This window comes from Grammomys surdaster, unplaced genomic scaffold (genome assembly GCF_004785775.1).
Source record: "Grammomys surdaster isolate TR1022 unplaced genomic scaffold, NIH_TR_1.0 126076, whole genome shotgun sequence".
NCBI lineage: Eukaryota > Metazoa > Chordata > Mammalia > Rodentia > Muridae > Grammomys > Grammomys surdaster.
In genome coordinates, this window is record NW_021620885.1 from 637,122 (window position 1) to 664,276 (window position 27,155).

General features: G+C 37.8%; 1 protein-coding gene across 4 annotated transcripts in view; it reads left to right on the forward strand.

Annotated features, from left to right (window-relative positions):
- The window catches only part of Tmem232 (transmembrane protein 232), a 214,701-nt gene that overhangs the window by 184,295 nt on the left and 3,251 nt on the right, over window positions 1–27,155 (forward strand). For all 4 annotated transcript variants that reach the window (XM_028755705.1, XM_028755706.1, XM_028755703.1 and 1 more), the window contains one exon: window positions 18,259–18,352. In XM_028755705.1, the coding sequence (XP_028611538.1) occupies window positions 18,259–18,352 (94 nt within the window). The remainder of the gene's footprint in view (window positions 1–18,258; window positions 18,353–27,155) is intronic.

The following is a 27,155-nucleotide window of genomic DNA, read 5'->3' on the forward strand; positions in this document are numbered from 1 at the left end:
TATCCTTAAACATAATAAAACACTATGCATTTACTCATATAAGTACATATGAGTATTTTTCTATCTTATAATTATATTAGAATTATAATGCATATCTTATATAATTATCTAGCTTAGTTATTTTTATTTGAGTCATTTTTGTAATATGAATAGTTTGAGTAGGTTTTTTAGAATGTGCCGTTCTTTCCATGAGACTTCCTACCACTCTAACCCACATTGCCTCCAATCTTTCCTAAAGGCCTTATTTCTTTTATTACAAGGCCTTTGAGATCTTTCCATCATTGTGCTGTGTGCAGCAATACCTATTCTATCACACTGCCAAAGAGTTCATTGTCTGTGTTCATTGTGTGCGCTGAGTGTTTATTCCTATACTATTCAAGGAGATTCGTTCCCAGAGGGTTTTGGTTACCATAAATAGCCCACTATTTAAATCAACATATTTTATTTTCTTTTACTCTGTTAAATTTCTGCAGGTGGAGTTCTGAGTTGTGTGGTAAATGCTTGCCTAGCACCTTAATAAAATAGACACACTGGTGTCTAAAGATGGCTGTTCCCACTGTCTTCACATTTGGGATTTATGTGAATTCCCATTGGCAGCATCTGTCTTTAGTGGTTTGGTTTTCTGTTTATTGTTTATAGTTGTTCTCATGGGTGTGCTGTGGCTTCAAGCTGCCTTTGCTGAGTGACTCATGTATGGTGAATTTTGTGTCCTAGTTTGGCATCTGATTCACCATCCTTTTTCCTGTATTATCGTCTGTAAAATTATTTACATACTTTCACTGCTATTAATTAATGAAATTTAACAATATTTTTACATAGTATAAATGTTTTGACATATAGTTATCTAGCGAATGTTTTATCCTTGTCTACTGACTATTTTTGATTCTTGGCATTCTACATAACAGGGAAATATTTTTAAATTTGGGTGAAATCCAGTCCTTAAATTTTATTTAAGTAAAATTGGCCAAGTTTTTAGAATAGAAATGAAGAAGGTTCATTTGAATTAGGAAGGCTTTCTCCTTTCTCATTTTTATTATTGTAAAAGTTTCTCATTTTCATTTATATCTTATTATATTTAAGTTTGTGGTTTATTTTGACTTACCATTTATATCATGGAAGGCATATGTAAATGTTAAATTATCAAGTATAGAAATTCAGCTTTCTTAGCATCCTTAAACAGGATAGTATTTACCTATTGCAATTGAAGTTTTGCCTTCATAAGAATTGCAATTGACTGTGTATAGAGTGACATGTTTTTTAAATATTTTATTTATTACAAAATGTACTTGTGAATTTTAATATCAAAATCATACTTTCTCATTTATTGTAGCTCTCTAGGTCTTGAAACCAGGTGCTATTTTTATTTTTCAGGGTTTTCTGAAAACAAAATTCATTATTTCAGGGTTTTAAAACTTGCCATTCCATGTAAATTCTAGTTTGTCTGTGACTACTTAAAATCTTTCAAGAATTTTCAGTGAGATTATTTTCCACTGCTAGGTCTCCTGGAAAATAGAATCTCTTCAGTGCTTACTACTCAAGCTCATGAATACTATGTACCTCCCCTCCCTCCCCTCCCTCCCTTCCTTCCCTCCCTTCTTCCCTGCCTTTGTTCTTTTCTGTTTTTACAATCTAATGGGAAACGACTTATTTTATTGTTTTTATTGAGAGTAGATTTTTTTCATACAATGTTCTGATTATGGTCTCCTCTTCCAACTCCTCCCAGATTTTCACCGCATCACTAACCTAAAGCTACATCATTTCCTGTCTTCTCTCACTAGAATACAAACAAGCATCTAAAAAATATTAAAATGATATAAAATAAAATGAAACAAATCATAGTAGAACAAAGTGAATGGATGAATAAATAGAAGAGAAAAAGAAAAAAACTCAAGAAACACTACAAACACAGAGTGCATATGTTCTCACACACGGAAGTTCCATAAAAACACAAAGGTGGAAACCATAATATATACATAAAGGGAAATATATACATACTATATACATGTAAGGAAAAAAATAGTCTTGACAAAGTATCATGTGTCAAAGAACCTCCCAAAATATGACTGACTTTGTTTTATGTATCATTTGATTTCTTGCTCAATTCTATTTGATTGCTTAATTATTTACATTCACGTTCATCAGAAATGTTATCATCATCATCTGCTGGTACCATCTTTTATAGTTTTAGGGTCAGGACAGCCCTGGCCTTTAGTTGGGGATTGAGGCTCTAATGAAGAGTGTCCTCTGAGTTGACATTTTTTCCTTAAAGCTTTCCAGAGCACAGTCGACACAGTAGGGCATCCTTCTGCACGGGAGCCAAACTGCTACAGTGTATTTCAAAGTCACAGTTGACACAGTAGGGCATCCTTCTGCACGGGAGCCCAACTGCTACGGTGTATTTCAAAGTCACATCATCTCCACTTCTTTTTGAAAGAGTATGTACTCTTTCACGCCTTTCAGGACATTTGCCCATCGTATTCTTATTGTTGAAGTGATGAGATTTAATTCTGTTGTAGTTTATACTTTTTAAGTGTCAAAATCAGATTTCTTTTTATATTCTAATTTTTGACCCATTTGTGGTCTTCCTTCATAAAATTCCTGTTTAAGGATACCAGAGATTTGGCTTCTGTTTGCTTGCTTGTTCTTCCTCTCAATTTCATTTGCTAATCAATGCATTTGTTGCACTTCCCTTTACTTGTAAGAATACAATTTGTTTTTCTTTATTAGTATCTTAAAGTAAAAGATCATGACTTGCAGAGTTTATAAAGTTTCCTAACATAATGAGCATTCTAGGTGTCCCTATATGCATTTCTTTCTAACTACTATTTTAACAACATCAAGCATTTTGTTGTTTTTGGCTACTTCCTAATCCTTATGTCTTCATCTTTGAACCATAGGGCATCTAGAAATATAGAGTGTAATTCTGAATACCTGCAAATTTCCTAGATTTCTTTCTGTCACTTTTTTCATAGCTTAAGCTTTTTATGGTCTCATGGTTCATATGATTTTTATTCTCTTATATTTGTTGTGATTTGACTTATGATCCTGAATATCATGTATGATAGAGATTGAAAGTCTTTTACAGGAGGTGCTCAACACAAGGAATCTATACAGATCCTAGGAAGGCCTCCCGTGGTGTGGAAAAGAAAAGAAGCTATGAGGTCATTTGCAGTAAAGTAATAAATTATTTACTGAGCAGACATAGAAACGCTTTTAAATAATGTAATTCCATGTTTCCTTTCGGGCGCAATAACTTCAACAATTAGTGACTTTTTTTTTAGTTTTCATGCTGCTTCACCCAAATGCTTCCAGTTAAGTGCCTTACATGCTAGGAAGTATGCGCATGCGTGCATGGGCAGGGCCTGGATACTGTGCTGGGAACAGAAGACTGCCTGATGCCAACAAAAGATGTGCATGGCACACACATCTGCTGCCTTTAGCAGTTTTTATTTCATTTGCTCCTCCTATGACCCTTTGCTCCTAAACTGGGAATGACATAGGATGAAAACGGAGATGGTGCTCAGGCACATTCATCTACTTGGAAATCTCTCATTTGTTTGTCTCTTTCACTGCCTTTCCTTTGTACTGCTGTAGTATAGCTGGGAGTTTTTCAAAGCTGTCCTTCTTAATATGATTTAAAGAATCTGCTCAGAGAACATTTGACAAAATCTATTTTTGGTCTCAGTTGCAGAATCCTAATTTGCATCTCCTCATGGGTCACCATGGCCTAAATTGATCCGCACTGAACTGGCTCATTTTAAATCACTCAGGATTTGTCCTTATGCACACAGAACAAAACACTTCCCGTACCTCAGAGGCTGCAAAATGAATACCAAGGAAATTAAAGTGATCTGGATGAGTTCTTCAAATATAAGTGTGCTCTGTTGTTTTGTTCAAAAATGAGACGAGTCTCAAAATAAACTAAAATGCTGTAAGCTACTAACCAACCATTTAGGCAATATTTGCACCACTTACATGTGATACACAACATATTTCCCTGCTTAGCATATGATTAATATTCTATTTAACAACAAAAAATGAATTCCACTAATCAATTCATATTGTCTTTTTTTTGTTTTTTTGTTTTTTGTTTTTTGTTTTGTTTTTTTGTTTTTTTGTTTTTTTTTTTTTTTGACACAGGGTTTCTCTGTGTAACCCTGGCTGTCCTGGAACTCACTCGGTAGATCAGGCTGGCCTCGAACTCAGAAATCCGCCTGCCTCTGCCTCCCAAGTGCTGGGATTAAAGGCATGCACCACCACTGCCCGGCTCATATTGTCTTTTTTTAACATATTTGTCAAATTTTTGGCACAAGGGAAAATGTTTATTTCACTACTGTCATAAAGGTTGAGCTGATACTACAAGATACTGTAACTACCTTTCCTTAGGAAGGGACACAAAAAGACATGTCCAAAACTGAATGAGGTTCATTTAACTAATGAATGATAACAGTAATTGAACCATCTTTGAGTATTTTAGCATTTATTTGAAAATAAATTTGTCTTTAAATAAACTACTGAACTGTAAAATGTTTACAGAAAGGATGCCATACTTGGAAATATACTGCATTCTCTGAGACTTTTAATATTTAGTAGTTTTTATAAATAGCTATTCTAATTATAAATAATAAAACTGTAAGGAAGGATTCCTGAAAGGAGATTCAGTGGAAAAGATTGGGAAGTGTTCAGTTGATTGGCAAGTGAGTTAGCTAAGCCTTGAAGGAGGAAGCAGCTTAGGACAAAGGAGGAGACCTCGTCCAGGTGACAGGAACAGTGTTTAAAAAATTAAAGCAAAGATCCAGAGCCATTTAAATGCAGCATAACGCACAGTTCTCATTTGTAAATGTGATTATCTAAAGGGTGTGTTTTCAGGGAGCATACACGCACGCACAAATACACAGCTTCTGGAAATAAAATTACCTGAGCGTTTTCAGTTAAAAGGAAGATATTTAAGCAAAAGCATGTAAATCATAAACTGAGCTTTCCCCTAAGAGAACAGAGTGCTAAAGAAACAGAAGGGTCAGCAACTTACCCGAACAAAGCTATTTCCACAATCTGACCATAAATTAACAATGGTTTAGTATGATGAACATATATTGTTATCCTATTACAGGCAGCCATGGTATGCCTTGTCTGTTTCCCTAACATGTGGTCATTCAGTAACATAAACATTTTGATTATATGCCTCAACCTTTCCCTGGGTCCATCATGCCATTTCTGAGGGTAATGATAACCAAGACAGGCAGGTATGGATGGCTTAGGTATGTACAGTTAACTGACTCAGGCTGGAAGGCTGGAGTTACTGTTCTGTTGCCGGGACCTGATAGAGATATAATGTAGTCCAGCTGTATGCACAAGGCTGTAGGAGGAGCTAAGGTGGGAGGAGTAAGGAGAGGAAGAGGAAAAGGAAGAGGAGGAGCTAGAGAGAGCAGAGATGTAGGAGGTTGAAGAGCCATACCTGTATGGAGAGCAGTCACGGGTAACAACTTATATTTAGGTTAGCTAATTGGGAAACAACTCTAATTGTATGGACCTATTGTTATTGAGCATTACCAAACATATAAAGCCTTTGATTCATATTTAAGCATTAGAGTCTCATTTTCCTACCAGGCCTGTGTGGATGGTGGGATGATCTGGACAATGTCCAGCCTTGCGGAGTCAGTGTGGAGGATTGACAGAGCCATCTCCCACGCTGGTGTCTCATGGGTGACAGGGCTGGTGTTTCTGGCTGGCTGTTTCTAGCTGCAGTGCGCACGTGGCCTACAGCCGATGACGAACATGGGGACTGAGCTAGGCAGAGCCATCGCAGCTTGGATAGTTGGCTTGACCAGCGGTTGGTTCAAATAATTACTTCAACACCAGGCAAGCACTTTAAGAGTTCTTATGTGTTCACTGCAGATTTGGCCTGAAAAAGAGCATCTATAAACTGGAGTGTGTACATCCAAAAAGTGGCCCAGGGCACTGTACAGCTGCATTTGGTCACTGGTATCCTGGATCAGAACCCATGTCACCTGTTATGATTAGTTGGTGCTTGAGTCATTTAACAGTTAAACATTTAGACCAATTTCCTTGCTTTCCCAGCTTTTGTAAAAAGCAAAACAGAGTAGGGGTTAGCTTTAGCATGGCAGAACTTGCTACAGTTTAAGAGGTGAATAAAAACAAGATATTTGGAAAAATAAATAAGAAAATTTCCAAGATTTAGAAAACTCCAAGTCAACCAAGAACCAAAGCAAAACAAAAAGGTAAGGAACTCCAAACACACTCTGTAATGAAGGTTGACCTCGAGTTTATGATCCTCTTGCCTCAAGTCGTGAGTGCTGGGGTTCCAGCCATGAGGGATATACTCAGTTTGTCTTCTCTGTTTTGAGTTCATATTTTCCTTTGAACTTGGAGATCTGGAGTGGATACTCCATGCCACAGATTTATTTTCATGGTATTTTTTCTGTCCTGGTGACTGCTGTTGCTTGTTTATCTTTACTGTGACACTTGGCTTTCCTCTTATTCATTCTCATTTTACAGTGGTTTTTCTTTGTTCCATTTTTATAAACATGTCCTTCTATTTTATTGATACTATATATCTTTCCCAAAAGTATAGAATACCAGTTTTCTGTTCCCTTTCCCCAGTTATTACAAAATATTATTTTTAGAATTATATCATCTTCTTCATCTACGAAATGAAATATGGACATTCTTTCCTTGATGATTTCAAGACTTTTTGATGACTTTCTCCTACTTGCTATGTGTACGAAAGTGAACTCTACAGAAGACTGGGATTTATCAGTAATATATATTTGTAAGTTGTCTCTGTGTCCCTGCTTTCATATTTATGTGACAGTGGGAGGCCATATAGATCTATATCTGTGTGGCATGGTGATAGTCAAACTGACTAACCTGTTCCTGGGCTCTTCTTGGGGACATTTATGTATTACAGTTGTGCTGGCATCATGTGACTTTCCTGAGCTGTATAATAACAACAACAAAACTTCACTCATTGGCATCATATAGAGAGGAAACCTGTAGATCAAATAAAAAATTCCAGCCAAGTCCAGCTTGGTGAACCACTGAGTTTTTTGGGGTTACTTACAGAATGTTACAGAGTCAATTTACACTACTGAAAACAAAAAAGATAATTCCCAGACTTGATGCTATTCACCGTCACTAATAATGTCAGTGTATCTTATAATTAAAGAAACATGCCTCAAAGGCCAGTATATTATAATTAAAATCTAGAATATATCAGTCATGGGACACTCAACTTTGGCATCCCTAGCAGCTCAGTACCCTGAAACTTCAAGTTGGGAACTATCGAGTATGTTATCCAGCAGGGAGGAAGTCACACACCCTTCACTTCCCTTCTGTTTCTTCCTCCAAATCTGTATGCTTGCCATGGCAACCAGTTGGTCCTCTCCTATGATCACCCTTCCTATCTTTCAAAGTGACCACTGCCATTCTACCTCAATTGCTTCAGAGATGGTCCCACATCGCTGAGTACTCCTCACTCAATCTACACAATCATCAAAACAATCATCTTGAAACAGAATTCTGATCACACTGTTTCCCTACTTAAAAGCTTTCAAAGCTACAAGGCTGTAGTCCCGAATACAGGTAGACTTCATCTGAAACTGCTACCAGACTTGCAGCTCCCACTTTATCTGTAACTTCCACCCTTACATCCTCCTTTCTCATCTCAGGATTCAGAGTGACAGACACATCCAGGCATAGACTATCAGATGGCTTTGTCTCAATACAGCAGAAAAGGTACACACATGCTAAAAACTGGATTTTCCTAAGAAAAAGGGCTTGACTCCAGAGAGGGCAGCTCTACAATGACTTTCAGTAATCCTTGACTACTGAATGTATATGACACTGTCTAATATGTTTCACTGAATGTGGTACAAACTTAATTCTTAACTTCTAAGTAATAGAATGGGTGAGATGAGATGAGAAGACACTTCTAAGGTTAGGTAACAAATGTGACATCTGTAATGGAGGCACTCAACCTGAAGAAAATCAATTGCCACATTTTAAGCTTGCTCTAAAGGATAGATGGAAGGAGCAAAAAAACTGATGTGTCTAACAGTCTTGTGAGTAAAGTCATAAGAGCTAACTTGACTGAACTTTGAGATGGCTGAGGTATCCAGCAGCAGTACCTTTCTGTGTTGAGCACTGTCCAAATTCTTGACCCAGAAAAATTGAGAAGATAAATGTCTGTTATTGTAGCCTCCTAATTTGCTATGTAGCATTATGTAACTAATATAATCACTACCTAATGAGAGTGATTTTTTCACCATGCCCAGCAACCCAAACAGAGTTTCCAGTTGTCTTTATACTATTTCATTCATAAACACAAATGATATACAAGAGGTTCATGAAAAAAATAGACTCAATGTTATGATTAACATCATTTTCTTTATGATGATGATACTGTGTACCAGAGGCAAGTCAGTGAAACAATTGCTTCAGGGTGTTGAAAACTAATTATACCAACACTAGAACTGTGACTGTTCCTGGTTATATTTTGCTGATAATATTTGGTTAGCTAGGAAGATTTCATATAAAGTTTATTCTGTTAAGATAGTTATTCTGTTAAGACAGAGTGAAGATAAAATATGATATCTAAATATATCCCATCAAGGTCTGTTGAATCTGATAATGCAGCACTGAGGTTCTCACTACTAACTTCCTCTCACTAATTCTACTTTGAGAAACTTCTTACTATGCTCTCTCAAATGAAGAATTGGGCCAGGAAATGAAAAGGAGGCAGGGGTTGGTCCCAAGAGAAAATAGACTTGGAAAAGTGTCTTAATAGAATATTCCCAGAGTGGCAATATCCTAACAGGCCACAAGAGCAGCCAATTTCAATGAACACAAGCAAACCAAACCAAACGTACCAACCAAAAAAAAAAAAAAAAAAAGCAACCCACAAAATAACAAAACAAAATAAATCCAAAACCAAAACAATCCCACCCCCTACACCCCCCCAAAAAAATGAAAAAAAAATCAACCAAACTACCAAACAACTAAAGCCACTAAAATTCAACATGTTCAATCTGGAAAACATTCCTTGTTCTCCACCAGTCTTGTCTTTCAGGGGACATCGCTACATCTTCTTACTTGTGTCATATGTCCTACATCATACATCATACATCATACTCTCCTCAGATCCTACTCAGTCTCCAGATTTGTTTCAGAGGGGCAGTCGGAGTCATACTCTTGGGTCGCCTGCTTTGTGAAACTTCTTGCATATCATCCTGACTGCATCTTCTGACTTTTTCCCCCACCAAACATATCACAATCCTGTTGTGAAAATTACATAGATTAGTGTCTACACTTCAAGTAATGAAAAAGCCCCAGACTCTGATCTATAAATTGACTTAGGAGATCGTTGACAAACTGCAGGAGGGCATTCACTGAGTGGGCAATGTGAGAGTATCAGCAGATTCTGTTTGGCTCCAAACTGGAACATTTCATGTCTAGAAATAGAGAAAGAATTTCTTCCACAGAGCATGTATAGAGGCTACTTTGCTCATCAATTCCAAAAAAAAATTAAAGGCATTTATTATGTGTTGATTTGTTGCTTCTGTAGTCTCTACTCAACATAAAGATACTTGAAACTTCCCAGCTTAAGTTGTATATGGGAACCACTAGATCAATACCCTGGCTGGCAGGGAATATTGAGATGGACAGTGTAGAAGCCTATGTCTTAGACAGAGCCCCTGGGACAGCTTTATTGGGAATGTTAGAAGTCCAATGGCCCTGGGATCTCCCTCTGACTCTTTTCCACATTAAGTAGTTACCAGAACATTGCTCTAGCTACTGCTGTTGGAGTGGAGGGAAAACAGAACATTTTCACTAGCGTTTAGTAGACTGACCTACAGACAGATTAAACTCTAAGAATGACGCAAACTCTCTGATTATTTGCTGTAAGAGATTTTAAATATGGGAAGAGGTGGTTGGAAAGATAATAGCCAGTTGAGAGCAAATTCTTACTGATCTACCTTTTCAAAGTAGCCAAGAAAATGGGCTTGCTGTTAGTTCAGGTTTGGTGTTTTGGGTTTATTTAAATGCTAAGTTTTATGTAAAGTACTTCAAAAATCTTACTCTTTCTGAGCAGCTATGTACAAACTTGAGACTGTACTTAGGTGAGCCAAGGCAGGCAAAGAAAATAAAAGTAATACTCAAAGTATAATCAGATATGATTTACAATTTGCACCACTCAGCAATCACAAATGGAAAATAAAAATACTTAATTGGGATAAAGATCTTTCCCTCAGGTGCTCAACAAATCACCTAATTAAAAACTCCCTCTCTGAGAAATGCATAAAAAATTAAATCTGGCAGGTGAGCTATTGAATCTAAAACTCATAGTTGAATCTGTCCATGAAGATTTGAAACACTTAGTTTCTAGGGACAAGGAACGGTTCTTAAGGAAAATGAATGGAAATGAGAGAAATGTAACTGAAGACTTGACAGATGGTTCAGGTCTCTCTTTCTGAAGGGTCAATGACCTTTCTGAGTGTCCTGTAGGTAAGGCATTGTCGACATGCTCAGAGACTTCCAGAGCCTTGAGAGGTTACAATCAGTTTGAATTCTGACTTCCAGTCTAATTTTCTGCAAACTACGCTGAGGGAAAACAAATACATGATTTGAACCCTCCACCCCCAGTCATATAATCCAACAGTAAAATATGCATAAATCCTGTAAGGGGGTGAAGCAATACAAACATGATCCAGTGTTAGGTGAATCACATTAAGTACAAAACAAATGTGTTTTATCAGAGGGGGAAAAGACTCATGATTTCTTTGTTTTTTTAAGCTTTTTATTTTTTATGTATCTTTTATTTATTTATTTATTTTTAATTGTATATTTTATTTATAATACAGATGTCATCCCATTTCCCCTCCCTAGAACCCCCTATCCCATCCCCCCTCCTCCTTTGTGCTTTTATACCATCTTGATTATATGCATGTATTAAGGTCAGTTCTAGGTTGAGGATCTAGCAATATAATACATGCAAATAGTCAAGGAACAAGCAATACAATAAACACGAATAGTCTAAGAAAAAGCAAGGCATTAAACCCAATTATATGAACACCCCCATGATCACTGTTTCTAAGGGCTTATCAGGATGACCAAAGTATCTGAGCCTACTTCCCTGTCCTAGCTCAAGGTCATTTTCACATCTGAAGCCTACTTCCTTGTTCTAGCCTAAAATTTAGATTCCTGTCTGAAATTACTTGTTTGTTCTAGCCTAATATTTAGGTTCCTGCCTGAGATTACTTCTTTTTTCTGGCCTAAGATTTAGATTCCTGTCTGAAATTACTTCTTTGTGCTAGCCTAATGTCAGATTCCTGGCTGAAGCCTACTTCCTTGTCCTTGGCCAAAGACATATTTCTGCCATACAGCCCATTTCCTTGTTTTAGCCCATGTCAGATTCTTACTAAGCAGCCCCAAAGACTCTCCACCTCTCCCCGTTTTTTACTTCATCAAAATACTGAGCCTGTCTTAGGTCATTCTGATAAGAATGCCTTCCTTACCTTTCATGGAGTATGCATTATCCAAAGCAATTCACTTATGTCTTAGGTTGGTAAGGCTTTGTGCAGAATCTTACCCATCCTTGGCTTGCCAGCCTGTTAATTTAATAACTCTGTCTGAGGGTCCATTTTCAGGTTCAAGCCATGTACTTTGTCTGCCAACATGTTGGTGTTATTAAACATGAGTTTTAACATGATGGGCAATAATAAATGTATTCCCAGGACATAAAGGGCTAGCATGATCAAGCTATATATGCCATTCTTGAAGCTTTACCAAAATAGAAATACTGACCTCAGACCATGAGTAATTTTATCAGCAGTATCTACCACATCAACACTCAGCAGAGCAGCATTCTTGAAATTCATAAGCTCCCTATGTATCTATGTATCGATGTATCGTTAAAATGTCCAGTAAGGTGTTAGAATTATGCCAAATACACTGCACTTGTCATTAAACTTCTGACTCATGATTTCTTACATTGTGTGTTCTGGGGCCATGATATGGGAGATAGCGGCTCATGGTGCACTCTACATGGTACCACACTGGAGCTGGAGGTTGCTGAGCTAAGGAGACTTAGATGTATGATGACAATTTAATCCTGTGTGTTCTGTGGACAAGTATGGTCTAAACTTGGCCATGCTGAGTGATATAATCAGATGACAATTGTGTAGTACCAAATAGACCTGGACAAACAGGTATGCTTCTCAGTGGGCCCTGAAAAAGAGCCCAAGAAAAAGCAGGACTATAAGCCACAGGTAGAGATAGGGTGTGTTCAATACTGGGTGCACAAATTGCACAATGGAGCCTTGTGGTGGTATCTTTAACATGTGAGCCTAAGGACCTTAAAATAAGTATTGTCAGAAAGGTCTGGGTATGTTTTCTGATAGTTCTGCCATGGCCTTGTCTAGAAGTCACACTGTCCAGTGAGAGCATCAGGGCTTGCATGCGTTCTAGGAAACAACTGAGTATATTCTTCGGGATGGATGGTCTGAGTGATAGCATACGGAATACTCCTCAGATAATTTATGTTGGACCTATGTAGGCACAGGGCACATGCACAGTCAGCATACTTCAGTTTTGCTGGTCACATTTTAAAATCTTACGTTCCATATCCTTCCAATCACCTATACAAAGATAACTTTTGTACCTCATTTTGATTATTCAGGAAAACGTACTCCAGATATGCTTTATGTGTGCAAAAAATGTGCTTTCTATTTGGCTTTTATATATGTATATGCAAATTTAATAATACCACAAGTGATGATAATAGTACAATAAATTTAAGAGACAAATCCCTATGATTCTGATGAGGCAATGAATATTGCTAAAATTAGAAACTCTTTGTATCTCTGCAATTGATTGGCTTTCTCTTCATTGCAAATGGTCAAAATATTATAAATTTTATGTCATTCTTACATTTAAAAATTATTTTTGTCAACCATATGCATTCTTAAAACTGCATTATTTATTTTTACTTGTTTTGAATGTTTATAAGTAAAACTATACTATATATTTGCCTATATAATTTTTGTTTTACCTTGTTTATGTGATTTCATGCTTTATAGGGTTCATTCATTTATTATATCTAAATAATAATTTATTTTTTTACCTTTTAAATATTTTATATAAGAAATAATAAATTATAACACTTTAAGGTATTAGAATTATATAAAAAGACTGCTAGTTTGTCTTTGTACTATTGGTAAATCTGGTTTATTCCCAGTTTTCCATTAGTATAAGAATGTTCACATGTGTATCTCATTCCTTCCCTTTCTTTTTGTATGAGTCCTTACTTGAGCCATACAGTTCTACTTCTCAAAAGTCTTCCCACTTGCTAACCTTCTTTTCTTCCTGTAGTTACATCCTCCTGATAAATTTTCTACTTCATGTGTTGACTCTCAATTCTAGCATTAATATATAGACTATTAGAAAATAATCCATATAAGGTCTTATTTTCTTCATGAAATTCTGCTTTTTAACCTTTTTATTTGAACATTATTGTCATTTTCTATTCTCTCTCTCTCTCTCTCTCTCTCTCTCTCACAGACACACACACACACAGACACACACACAGACACACACACAGACACAGACACAGACACACACACACACACAGACACAGACACAGACACACACACACACACACACACACACACACACAATGGTGGCAAGCAACCCAGCACCTTATGCCAACCAGACAAGCTGTTTTCCCACTGTGACCACCTTCAGCCTGACTATCATAGTTACTTAAAAGCCTATGTTTACATTTTCAGTATGAGTTCTTTTAATGAGTGGTGAAATTTGTATACAGAAAAAAAAGAGCAATGGGGTTGGAGAGATGGTTCAGCATTTAGGAGCATTTGTTGCTCTTGCAGAGGACCCAGGTTAGATTGCCAGTACCTACATAGTTGACAACTGTCTGTAACTCCAGTTCTAGAGGATTCAGTGTCCCCATCTGTCCTCAGCAATGCACACATGTGGTACTCAGACATCTAGGCAAAACACTCATCCATAGTAAATAAAGACAGATTTTAAAAGTATGTAAATCTAGTTGATATTCAGTGCATCTAAAATAATTCCTTATTCTGTATTGTAACTTGATTATTGGGAAGCTGTTTTGTCTAACCTGATCTAATGCAAGGAGGATCTATCTATTAATTCAAATCCATTTCTGATTCAACTACAACCGCAAACTACAGATTTTCATGAGAAATGAGATACTGAAATATTTATGAAAAGTCTTTTCAAATTTTCAGGTTCAGAATTTCAAAGTTTGCCTTCCATGCTGCTCTAAAATTTCTGAAAACTGATGCTGGACTTGTTAGTGGTTCTTAGGGTCCTCTGACCTTTCTCTGCTTAAGTTTCAAGCAAGCCCCTTGAGAGCAAAACTAGCTACAAATGTAGCTACTAGCACTCACATTTCTGATGCACTGTTCCTCAATTCTGGGCAGTTGAAAGCTGTGAAATCTAATTTTACATTACCAATCCCTTGAGGTTTCCAAGTTTCTACTAACTTCTTTCTTTCTAAATAAAACTCCTTTCTTTCAGTTTTTTATTCTTCTTTTGTTTGTTTTTTTCCCCTTTTGCTCCATAAAACAATTGTGTAAAGTCCCTATGGAGGTGCATGACTTAGAAAAATATTGTCTATTCCCAATGGTCCATTTCTTGGAGGCCTTGACAATTTTTGTTCTGGCTGCTTCTGTGGACCATTGATGCTTTTAAAACAGCTTTATTAAATAACCTTTGACCTGTGTAATAGTTGTTGTCTCTAGAGGTATTGGTCTTCTTCAGGCCTCTATTTCATAGTGAAAGACAAAAGTCACAATCTTATGTCAAAAGACATAAGTCAAGGTGTGATACAAGGTGATAGAGGCCTTGATCTTTGGGCCTCCTGCCTCTGTGTTCTGATAGAACCATCTCTTAGGAATAACTTCCAGGGCTTTCAGAACAACCTTGCACTCCCTCACACCTTTTGGAAAGCATCCATGTATGTTTTCCATCCTTGATACAAGAACAAAACTAAGCCACAAATGCGACTTCTTTTTATCCAGCTCCAAGGTATATGGGGACAACCATATGAAACCCATCTTTTAGAACTTTAAAGTTCAAAAGCTGTATTGTACCCTTTCCAGCAGTTTTCCAGGGTCCTACAGATGTCTGCTCATGCTCTCCTCCACATGAACATTGAAGTTTCAGATCACAGCATCTAATGCTTGCCTTTTCTTGTCTCTTTATCAGTCTTATAACATCAGCCTCTTTGCAATGAGTTTTGGTTTAATTGACCAGAAGAACAAGTGAGCCACATCATCCTCACTGTATTTCAGGGTTTGACTACACCGGCCCTCCCCACTGCTCCCCAGGTTATTCTGTTACTCTCTTGCAATGTGTGTCAAACTGAATTATCCAAAAGATGCTTCCCAAGCCGAACTCTCAGTGCCTGTGAGTGGGACTTTACTTGGAAACAAAAGAAGTCTTTCCAGATGTAACCAATACCAGGCTCTGAAGATAAGACCATCCTGGGTTAGGCCGCTGCATCAAAGAAAAGTCGTGCTGGATGTATCATACAGGCAAATGGGACTCTACTCAAGGACACTCAACAGGAGCAGACATTTGAACTCAGCTTACTTGAGGCAAAAGGCAGGGTAGCTTTTCAGCTAGTGGGAAAGTGCTAGAGAAGAATGTGATTAGGTGACTGTGACCTGTTAGTTAATTGTAACTTATCCAAGGCTCCCAGGCTTTCCACAGAGGCTGGCAAATGGTGGCTAACTCTATATACCTTGTACTTATAGGAAGTGCTCCAGGTCATTGAGGAAGACATCCCAGGTTATAAGAGTATTGAGAGGCTCAGATGAGATTTACATTTCAAAGGGCTGAAAGAGAAGTTAGAATTGATGGCTTTAGGAAAATGCTTTAAGTTAACAGCCAGCAGTCTAAATGACACCCATCTAAAGTTTAGTTAGACTGAGACAATGTGATAGCTATTTTGGTATAAAAATCTATTTATCTATTTATCTAAAATCATAAATCTATTCTCATATTGCCTAGAAGTTACTGTTATTCATGTATTTCTTTCTTTGAATAAACTGTAGGCGTTTCCTTTTACAAGTTGGAAGCTTAGCTGGGTGAGGTCTTTCCCTGAGGGCACCATACCCTTTATTCCATTGCCCATCAAGCCTTTTTTTAAACTTCTCATCTCTTTGAGCACATGACTTAGCTCTAGCATTAAAATTCCTCTTGCTCTTTTTCTCTTCAAGTTGTACATTTAAAAAATATCTTTATTTTTATTTATTTATTCATTTACATATTTTTGGCACTGCTTGCTCATTTTCATTGTAGATCTACATACCAGGGATCACTAATGACCAAGCAACAGAGTCAATGTTAGGCTATTCTGAAATCTCTGCCTACAGAATCAGTCCTCACCTTTTCAATTTAGCCTCAGGCAGATTCTTTGGACAGGAAAAAAGCAGCCACATTCTCTGCCAGAACATTATAAGATGGTCTTGTCTCATTTGCTAATATTGTTACCTATGGGCCTCCATAGCTCACATTGCTCTCAGCTGTCTTCCAGTGGGGCCTTGCTGTCAGTTTGTGGAAAGAGGAACTCATTGTCTTGGCAACAGCCTAGGTTGTTTGGGATTGTCCATGGGACCCTTTAAAGCAACCCCTTTTATCAACTGGATATCCCTGGTACTAGAAGTTTCGATTGGTAATGGCCAGTCAGGACTCTATCTCCATCATTATTTGGAGACTTCATTAGGATTATCTTTATGTATTTTAGAGATTTTCCAAGAGTTTCCACTGAAATAGATTTCTTTATCACTTTAATTCTAGGTCTCTTTCTACTCATTCTTACCACAACCCTATATCCCCTCCCCCTCCCCACCTGATCTTCCCATTTCAATCTATGCCCCTGCCCCCAGTCCACTATAAAAATCTATTCTCTTTCCACCTCCCATGCAGATCATGTCCCCCCCACCCCCCAGTCCCTTCCTCTTTACATAACCTCTCTATGACTCTGTGGATTGCAGCTTAGTTATCATTTATTTAACAGCCTGAGTCACAACTGTTAGGCAGAAGAAGAGCTAACTGGGAGTGGCATGGGTTTTTGAAACCTTAAAAGCTTACCTGCAGTGGCATAGCTCTTTCATCTAGGTCACACCTACTAATCTTTTTGAACAGTTCTACCAACTGGGGACCAAGTATTCAACCAAATAAGCTCATGGGGCCATTCTCATTCAAATCATCACACTGAATAACAAATTCCAAGGAAGAGGCATGAGTCCAGAGGAGAGACAGGGAAGAGAGTGTTGTGATAAAGGTAGTCAGAGATCTGAAAAGCATTTACTGCAGGATAGAACAGTTTATGTGGATCTGTATGGGGACAACAGAAAGCAAGAATGCCAAACTTGTTAGAATGATACAGGCAACATGTATGAGAAAATTAATGTGAAATACTACTCCCAACTAATGTATTGATGAAACTTCATTTTGTGATATTGAAATTTCTTAGGCATTTTCTTTCTTTGGTCTCTTCCCTAAGCCTTTTTCTTTCTAACTCTTTTTTCTCCCTCAAAACCCCCTTCCTATCATTTCATTTCTTGACATATTTCTTACCGTGCACAATTCTTTCCTAGTATCTGAAATAGTAGAATTAGTATTGGGTATCTTGTCTCTAAATCTGCCTTAATTGGGGGCCTAGCTTCATAATAGCAGCAAATTTACAAGATCTTTCTAAAGTATTACCGTAATATGGCCAACTTAAAAAACCTTAAAATCACATTATGTTTTCATCGTTTCTTAGATCAAATTTTTAGGCTTAGTCATCACTTAGAGCTTTCAAGGTCGTAGAATCCTGTAAGGAATGATGATGAGTGTGTTTACTTGTGGGGAATATTAGTCCAATATTCTAACTCACTTTTTATGTTCTTACAGCTTATTAGCTATGCATCAGCTGCAGAGTTTACATCTGCCACAAGAGGATTATCTCCCTAAAAATTATTATTTTCTGATTTTCATTGTATATGTCATATCTTACTCTCAAAAATGTTAGTTGTGGTAATCCAAAATTACTTTGACCAACTACAAGCTAGCACACCAGTAATCTATCAGAGTAAGGTTAATAAAGTAGTGTCAAGATGCTTAAAATTGTGCTTAAGTGACTCTTAATGAAGGTTCATGTCTCAACCTAATGCTAGACATGTTTGTCTGTATATTCTTTTGAAGGGATCATTCTTCTATTTTGGAAGTTTCCATGTTTCCGTATCCAAATTTCTTCACCAAGGCGGATAAGAAATTGGAAGAAATCATTGATCATCATGTAAGACTGACTTTCTTTTTTAAACTAAAAATGAATACAGTTACATTATTTTCACCCTTCCTTACTTCCCTCCAATTCCTTCCCTACTATCCTTCAAATTCATAGCCTGTATTTACTTAATTGTTGATATATGTGCATATATATATATCTAAATATATAAATATAGCCTGCTCAGTCTGTTAATGTTAAGTGTATGTACATGATCTCAGGGCCAAATATTTTGTACTGTTATTGAATAAACAGTTTAGGTGCTCTTCCCTGGGAAGACGATTTTTTCTGAATCTTAGCATTTGTTAATAACCTGTAGGATTTTTTTTTAAATAAGGGTTAAAGCCTTCTATATTTCCCTCTTGGAATCAGCATGTCTTGTAGTGTCATTCCTGTTTAGATCTTGCTTAGGGAGCCATGTCGATGAGACCATGTATGTGCACACAACAAAAATGGACTCAGCATGTTGTATTTATATACTTGTGCACACATACACACACAAGCATATATGTAAATAATAGTAATAATAATAATAATAATAATAATAATAAAAGGAGTTGAGAGTGGGGTAGAGACATGGGAGGGGCTTGAGAGATGGTGGCCCAGAGGGATGAAAGGGGGAAGAGTGATGTAATTTCTTATAGTAAAAATAGTATAAAATGTAAAAGAAAAGAGAACTAGAGGATTAGGAGATGCACAGGAAAAAAATGTCTTCTGGCCATGTTGCAGCAATTAAACTCATGTCACCATGGTTGCCTGCACAAGACTTACACAAGATTGGGCACTTCCACATTTCATTATGTATAGGGAATTAGTCTATATACGCCCTCTCATAATCCCTCATGGGACTATTAGCTGCCGATAGTTATTTAGTCAGGATGTCATTTTCTCTAGTTGGATATCCTCTAATAAATTGCCTTTGCTCTAGTAAATAAGCTCTGATCCACACGTGGGCAGACTGGTTAAACTCAGTGGGTCACACATGACAAGTAGACGAGACGTCAGGGTGGGGGAACGTGCTGAGGAGGAGGGAAGAAACAGGATGAGACAGGAATGGGGTTTAGTTAACAATGACTGAAGTTCATGGTATAATTGTGTAAGACAAGCAAGTAAAAAAACCTTAAAAGACTAAAAATAAACTGTAAGACTTAACATAAAAGAAAAAAGTATCTGTTGCTATTGAATATCACAAGTTTGCAAAGTAAATAAATTTCAGGTTTTTCATGGATATTATGAACATTTTTGCCACAATTTCCTATATATTTCATTCAATAAATTTTTTATAAGTAACTGGTTTTTCCTCACAACCCCAAGCTCCCAGAATTAAGACTCAGACTCAAATTATATTTATAAATACTTTGGCCATATAGCTAGGCTCTTCTCTGACTAGATATAACTTAAAATATCCCATTCATTCTAGCCTACATTTTGCCGTGTGGCTGGTTACCTGCTCAGGGATCATACATGGATCTTGGCACATCTATTTGATGACTCTCCCATCTTCTTCTCCCCCAGAATTCTTTCTCTTCTCAGCTATAACACCTCTATTTCCTGCCTAAACCATAGGCTTTTTAATTGACAGGTGATGCAGCCGTATAATACACAAGACTATGACTATCTAGTCTTCAACCCCATCAGAGACCTGAGAAGGAAATAAATATTACTTCAGGATGTAGGAAGTGCAAGGTTGTAGCTTCCAAAAATTATAGAAATGACAAAGACAATTGACTGCCTTGATTGTTCCCAATATTCTCTATAATGTTAGAGTATCTATTCTCAGCCTTCTGGCCCCAAATATCTGACAGATGTTTTGCAAATCAGGAATTTATGAAGGACTTGCTTACCCTGTCTTGGCAGAACTTGGCAAGCTGCATGCAACAGATGTTTGGCAAATCAGGAATTTATGAAGGACTTGCTTACCCTGTCTTGGCAGAACTTGGCAAGCTGCATGCATCCTTTCTGGACAGCATTCTGTCTGCAGATAAATTTAGGGCTTTTTCTTTGCCCAGTGGCTAGCTTACCACTATTGAAACAACTCCATATGGGGGTCTTTTGATGCTTATCATCTTCTTCCAAGTTAAATGGGGTGCTTCCAGGAGCTGACATGTCTTAATCTCAAAAAAGCCTTAAATTAATAAAAATATCTTGAAATGCCACATTCTTTTAGCCTCTGAGATTTTTTAAAACCATCTATCTATTCATAGCATATCTGAACAAGTGAAGGTTGCCTGCCTCCTAGCTACCTATTATCTGTACAACCCAGGATGTATACATAAGTGTTGATACAAGACTAGTAGTCTGATGTGACCATGAGTTTGACTATTAACTTGCATTTCTTAATTATTTCAAATAGTTTGTAATAGGAGTCATTAAAAGGACTGAGACTAACCCTTGTATTTCAAAATGAGTTGTATAGGCATAATACGTATACAAAAGTTAAAACATACAAATATGTTATAAGAAATTAATTTTAAATCTGTATCAATATACAAAATTGTATCAATGTAACTTCAATTTTGCATCAAAGTGTAAAGATCTCTACCAATGTAAGATTATGGTTATAAAATGCTTTTGTTTAAAAGTAAATTTAATAATCCATCCCTAGTTGTCTAATTTCTTATAATGTTACTATATTCCCCTTTTTCTTTTTTTTTTTTTTATTGGATGATTTATTTACATTTCCTATGTTGTCCCCTTACCCCATCCCCCACCACCCCCTCGGAACCCCCAATCCCCTCGCCCCTCCTCCTTCTTCTCTGTGGATGTAACCTCTATCTACACCCCCCCCACTCCCACCTCCCCACCCTCAAAATTCCCACCCCCTGGGGCATCCAGCCTTCATGAGGTCAAGGTTCTCTTCTTCCACCTATGCCCAGCAGGGCCCTCCACTTTTACATATTCAGCTGAAGCCCTGGATCCCCCCCTAAGTGCTCCCAGGCTGGTGGTTTAGACCCTGGGAGCTGTGGTTGGTTGGTATTGTTGCTCTCCTCATGGTGCCACAAACCCTTTCAGCTCCTTCAGTCTTCACTCTAACTCCTCCATTGAGAACCCCATGATCAGTTCAATGGCTAGTTGTGAGCATCTGCCTCTGAATATGTCTGACTCTTGAAGGCCTCTGAGGAGACATCCATATCAGGCTCTTATCAGCATGCACTTCCTGTCTTCCACATCAGCATCTACCTTTGGTGATTGCACATGGGATAGATACTCAGGTGGGGTGGTCTTGAGACGGCCCCTCCTTCAGTTTCTGTCCCTCACTTTGTCTCCATATTTGCTCCCTTGAGTATTTTGTTGCTCCTTCTAAGAAGGACCGAATCACCCTCACTTGGTCTTCCTTCTTTATGGGCTTCATGTGGCCTGTGAGTTGCATCTTGGGCATTTCAAGGTTCTAGGCTAATATCCAATAATCAGTGAGTGAATACCATGTGTCTTCTTTTGTGATTGGCTTACCTCACTCAGGATGATAATTTCTAGTTCCATCCATTTACCTAGGAACCTCTCGAATTCATTGTTTTTAATAGCTGAGTAATACTCCATTGTGTAAATATACCACATTTTTTTAATCCATTCCTCAGTTGAAGGACATCTGGGTTCTTTCCAGCTCCTGGCTATTATAAATAAGGCTGCTATGAACATAGTTGAGCATATGTCCTTGTTATATGTTCGAGCATCTTCTGGGTATATGCCTAGGAGTGGTATAGCTGGATCCTCGGGTAATGCTATGTCCAATTTTCTGAGGAACCGCCAGACTGATTTCCAAAGTGGTTGCACCATCTTGCAGTCCCACCAACAATGGAGGAGTGTTCCTCTTTCTCCACACCCTCGCCAGCATCTACTATCACCTGAGTTTTTAATCTTAGCCATTCTGACTGGTGTGAGATGGAATCTCAGGGTTGTTTTGATTTGCATTTCCCTGACGACTAAGGATGCTGAACATTTCTTTAGATGCTTCTCGGCCATTCGAGTTTCTTCCGTTGAAAATTCTTTGTTAAGCTCTATACCCCATTTTTTAATAGGGTAATTTGGTTGTCTGGAGTCTAATTTCTTGAGTTCTTTGTATATATTGGATATTAGCCCTCTATCAGATGAAGGATTGGTAAAGATCTTTTCCCAATTTGTTGTTTGTCGTTTTGTCCTATTGACAGTGTCCTTTGCCTTACAGAAACTTTGCAATTTTATGAAGTCCCATTTGTCAATTCTCGATCTTAGAGCATATGCCATTGGAGTTCTGTTCAGGAACTTTTCCCCTGTGCCCAAGTATTCGAGGCTTTTCCCCACCTTCTCTTCTATTAGTTTCAGTGTATCTGGTTTTATGTGGAGGTCCTTTATCCACATAGACTTGAGCTTTGTACAAGGAGATAAGAAAGGATCAATTTTCATTCTTCTACATGTTGTCTTCCAGTTGAACCAGCACCATTTGTTGAAAATGCTGTCCTTTTTCCACTGGACAGTTTTAGCTCCTTTGTCAAAGATCAAGTGACCATAGGAGTGTGGGTTCATTTCTGGGTCTTCAATTCTATTCCATTGATCTTCCTGCCTGTCTCTGTACCAATACCAGGTAGTTTTTATCAGTATTGCTCTGTAGTACAGCTTGAGGTCAGGGATGGTAATTCCTCCAGAAGTTCTTTTATTGTTGAGAATAGTTTTCGCTATCCTGGGTTTTTTGTTATTCCATATGAATTTGAGAATTTCCTTTTCTAACTCTGTGAAGAATTGAGTTGGGATTTTAATGGGGATTGCATTGAATCTGTAGATTGCTTTTGGCAAGATGGCCATTTTTATTATATTAATCCTGCCAATCCATGAGCATGGGAGATCTTTCCATCTTCTGAGATCTTCTTCAATTTCTTTCTTCAGAGACTTGAAGTTCTTGTCATACAGGTCTTTCACTTGCTTGGTTAGATTCACACCAAGGTATTTTATATTATTTGCAACTATTGTGAAGGGTGTCATTTCCCTAATTTCTTTTTCAGTCTGTTTATCTTTCATGTAGAGGAAGGCTACTGATTTGTTTGAGTTGATTTTATAACCAGCCACTTTGCTGAAGTTGTTTATCAGGTTTAGGAGTTCTCTGGTGGAAGTTTGGGGGTCACTTAAGTATACTATCATATCATCTGCAAATAGTGATATTTTGACTTCTTCCTTTCCTATTTGTATCCCTTTGACTTCTTTTTGCTGTCTAATTGCTCTGGCTAAGACTTCCAGTACTATATTGAATAGGTAGGGGGAGAGTGGGCAACCTTGTCTAGTCCCTGATCTTAGTGGGATTGCTTCAAGTTTCTCTCCATTTAGCTTGATGTTGGCTACTGGTTTGCTGTAAATTGCTTTTACTATGTTTAGGTAGGGGCCTTGAATTCCTGATCTTTCCAAGACTTTTATCATGAAGGGATGTTGAATTTTGTCAAATGCTTTCTCAGCATCTAGTGAGATGATCATGTGGTTTTTTTCTTTAAGTTTGTTTATATAGTGGATTACATTGATGGATTTCCGAATATTGAACCATCCCTGCATTCCTGGGATAAAACCTACTTGATCATGATGGATGATTGTTTTGATGTGGTCTTGGATTCGGTTTGCTAGAATTTTATTGAGTATTTTTGCATCGATGTTCATAAGGGAGATTGGTCTGAAGTTCTCTTTCTTTGTCGGGTCCTTGTGGGGTTTGGGTATGAGTGTAATTGTAGCTTCATAGAACGAATTGGGTAGTGTTACTTCTGTCTCTATTTTGTGGAATAGTTTGAAGAGAATTGGTATTAGGTCTTCCTTGAAGGTCTGATAGAATTCAGCACTAAAACCATCTGGTCCTGGGCTTTTTTTAGTGGGGAGGCTTTTGATGACTGCTGCTATTTCCTGAGGGGTTATGGGACTATTTAGATGGTTTATCTGCTCCTGGTTTAACTTCGGTACCTGGTATCTGTCTAGGAAATTGTCCATTTCATCCAGGTTTTCCAGTTTTGTTGAGTATAGGCCTTTGTAGTAGGATCTGATGATTTTTTGAATTTCTTCAGTTTCTGTTGTTATGTCTCCCTTTTCAGTTCTGATTTTATTAATTTGGATACTGTCTCTGTGCCCTCTGGTTAATCTGGCTAAGGGTTTATCTATCATGTTGATTTTCTCAAAGAACCAACTCCTGGTTTTATTGATATTTTGTATTGTTCTTTCTGTTTCTATTTGGTTGATTTCAGCCCTGAGTTTGATTATTTCCTGCCTTCTACTCCTCCTGGGTGTATTTGCTTCTTTTTGTTCTAGAGCTTTTAGTTGTGCAGTCAACTTGTTAGTGTGTGCTCTTTCCAGTTTCTTTTTGTAGGCACTTAGAGCTATGAGCTTTCCTCTTAGCACTGCCTTCATGGAGTCCCACAAGTTTTGGTATGATGTGTCCTCATTTTCATTGAATTCTAAAAAGTCTTTTATTTCTTTCTTTATTTCTTCCTTGACCAAGTCATCATTGAGTAGAGAGTTGTTCAGTTTCCATGTGTACGTGGGTTTTCCATTGTTTTTGTCATTATTAAATACCAGTCTTAGTCCGTGGTGATCTGATAAGATGCAAGGGATTATTTCAATCTTTTTGTATCTGTAGAGGCTTGTTTTGTGACCAATTATATGGTCTATTTTGGAGAAGGTACCATGAGGTGCTGAGAAAAAGGTATATTCTTTTGTTTTAGGGTGAAATGTTCTATAGATGTCTGTTAAGTCCATTTGGTTCATAACTTCTGTTAATTTCAAAGTGTCTCTGTTTAGTTTCTGTTTCCATGATCTGTCCATTGCTGACAGTGGGGTGTTGAAATCCCCCACTATTATTGTGTGAGGTGTAATGTGTGTTTTAAGCTTTAGTAAAGTTTCTTTTATGTATGTAGGTGCCCTTGCATTTGGAGCATAGATGTTCAGAATTGAGAGTTCACCTTGGTAGATTTTTCCTTTGATGAGTATGAAGTGTCCTTCCTTATCTTTTTTGATTAATTTTGGATGAAAGTCGATTTTATTTGATATTAGAATGGCTACTCCAGCTTGTTTCTTGGGACCATTGGCTTGAAAAATTGTTTTCCACCCTTTTATTCTGAGGTAGTGTCTGTCTTTGTCACTGAGGTGCGTTTCTTGTATGCAGCAAAATTCTGGGTCTTGTTTGTGTATCCAGTCTGATGGTCTGCGTCTTTTTATTGGGGAATTGAGACCATTGATGTTAAGAGATATTAAGGAAAAATGATTGTTGCTTCCTGTTATTTTTTTTATTAGAGGTAAAGTTATGTTTGTATCTTTTTTGGGGGTTGTTGGAAGATTACTTACTTGCTTTTCCTAGGTTGTAGTTTCCCTCCTTGTGTTGGCATTTTCCATCAATTATCCTTTGAAGTGCTGGGTTTGTGGGAAGATATTGTGCAAATTTGGTTTTGTCATGGAATATCTTGGTTTCACCATCTATAGTGATTGAGAGTTTTGCTGGGTATAGTAATCTGGGCTGGCAATTGTGTTCTCTTAGTGTCTGTATGATGTCAGTCCAGGCTCTTCTGGCTTTTATAGTCTCTGGTGAGAAGTCTGGTGTAATTCTTATAGGTCTGCCTTTATATGTTACTTGACCTTTTTCCCTTACTGCTTTTAGTATTTTTTCTTTGTTTTGTGCATCTGATGTTTTGATTATTATGTGACGGGAGGTATTTCTTTTCTGGTCTAGTCTATTTGGTGTTCTGTAGGCTTCTTGTATGTTTATGGGCATCTTGTTCTTTAGGTTAGGGAAGTTTTCCTCAATAATTTTGTTGAAGATATTTACTGGCCCTTTAAGTTGGGAATCTTCATTCTCATCTATGCCTATTATCCTTAGGTTTGGTCTTCTCATTGTGTCCTGGATTTCCTGGATGTTTTGAGTTAGGAGTTTTTTGCGTTTTGCATTTTCTTTGACAACTGTGTCAATATTTTCCACCGTATCTTCTGCATTTGAGATTCTCTCTTCTATCTCTTGTATTCGGTTGGTGATGCTTGCGTCTGTGACTCCTGATCTCTTTCTTAGGTTTTCTATCTCCATGGTTGTCTCCCTTTGAACTTTCTTTATTGTTTCTATTTCTAGTTTCAGATCCTGAATGTTTTTGTTTAATTCCTTCTTTGTGTTTTCTTCCATTTCTTTAAGGGATTTCTGTGATTCCTCTTTAAGGGCTTCTATCTGTTTACTTGTACTCTCCTGTATTTCTTTAAGGGAGTTACTTAATTCCTTCTTATAATCCTCTATCATCATCATGAGAAGTGATTTTAATTCTGAATCCTGCTTTTCAGGTGTGATGGTGTGTTCAGGGCTTGCTATATTGGGAGAATTGGGCACTGATGATGCCAAGAAACTTTGGTTTCCGTTGCTTATGTTCCTGCGCTTGCCTTTCGCCATCTGGTTAACTCTAGTGGTACCTGCCCTCACTGTGTAAAACTGGAGTCTGTATTTCCAGTTATCTTGTTTATTGCAGAGCTCCTCAGAGTCCAGAGGTCTCTGTGGTCTTATGCTCCTAATCTCCTGGGTGGAATAACTCCTGGGACTCAGGCCACCTCTTGGATCTGGAAATCCTTCTGCTCTGAGTGCAGTGGGTCCTCGATGACTCAGGATTCAGTTTCAGCTGCTCTGAGTGCAGTGGCTCCAGCTGCTCTGAGTGCAGTGGCTCCTGGATGACTCAGGATTCAGTTTCTCAACAGGACAGGAGCAGACTGACTCTGTGTCACCTGCTCTGAGTGCAGTGGCTCCTGGATGACTCAGGATTTAGTTTCTCCACAGGACAGGAGCAGACCAACTCTGTGTCTGTTCCAGCCCGGAGGACCAGGCAGGGGCAGAAGGGAAGTGGAATTCCGG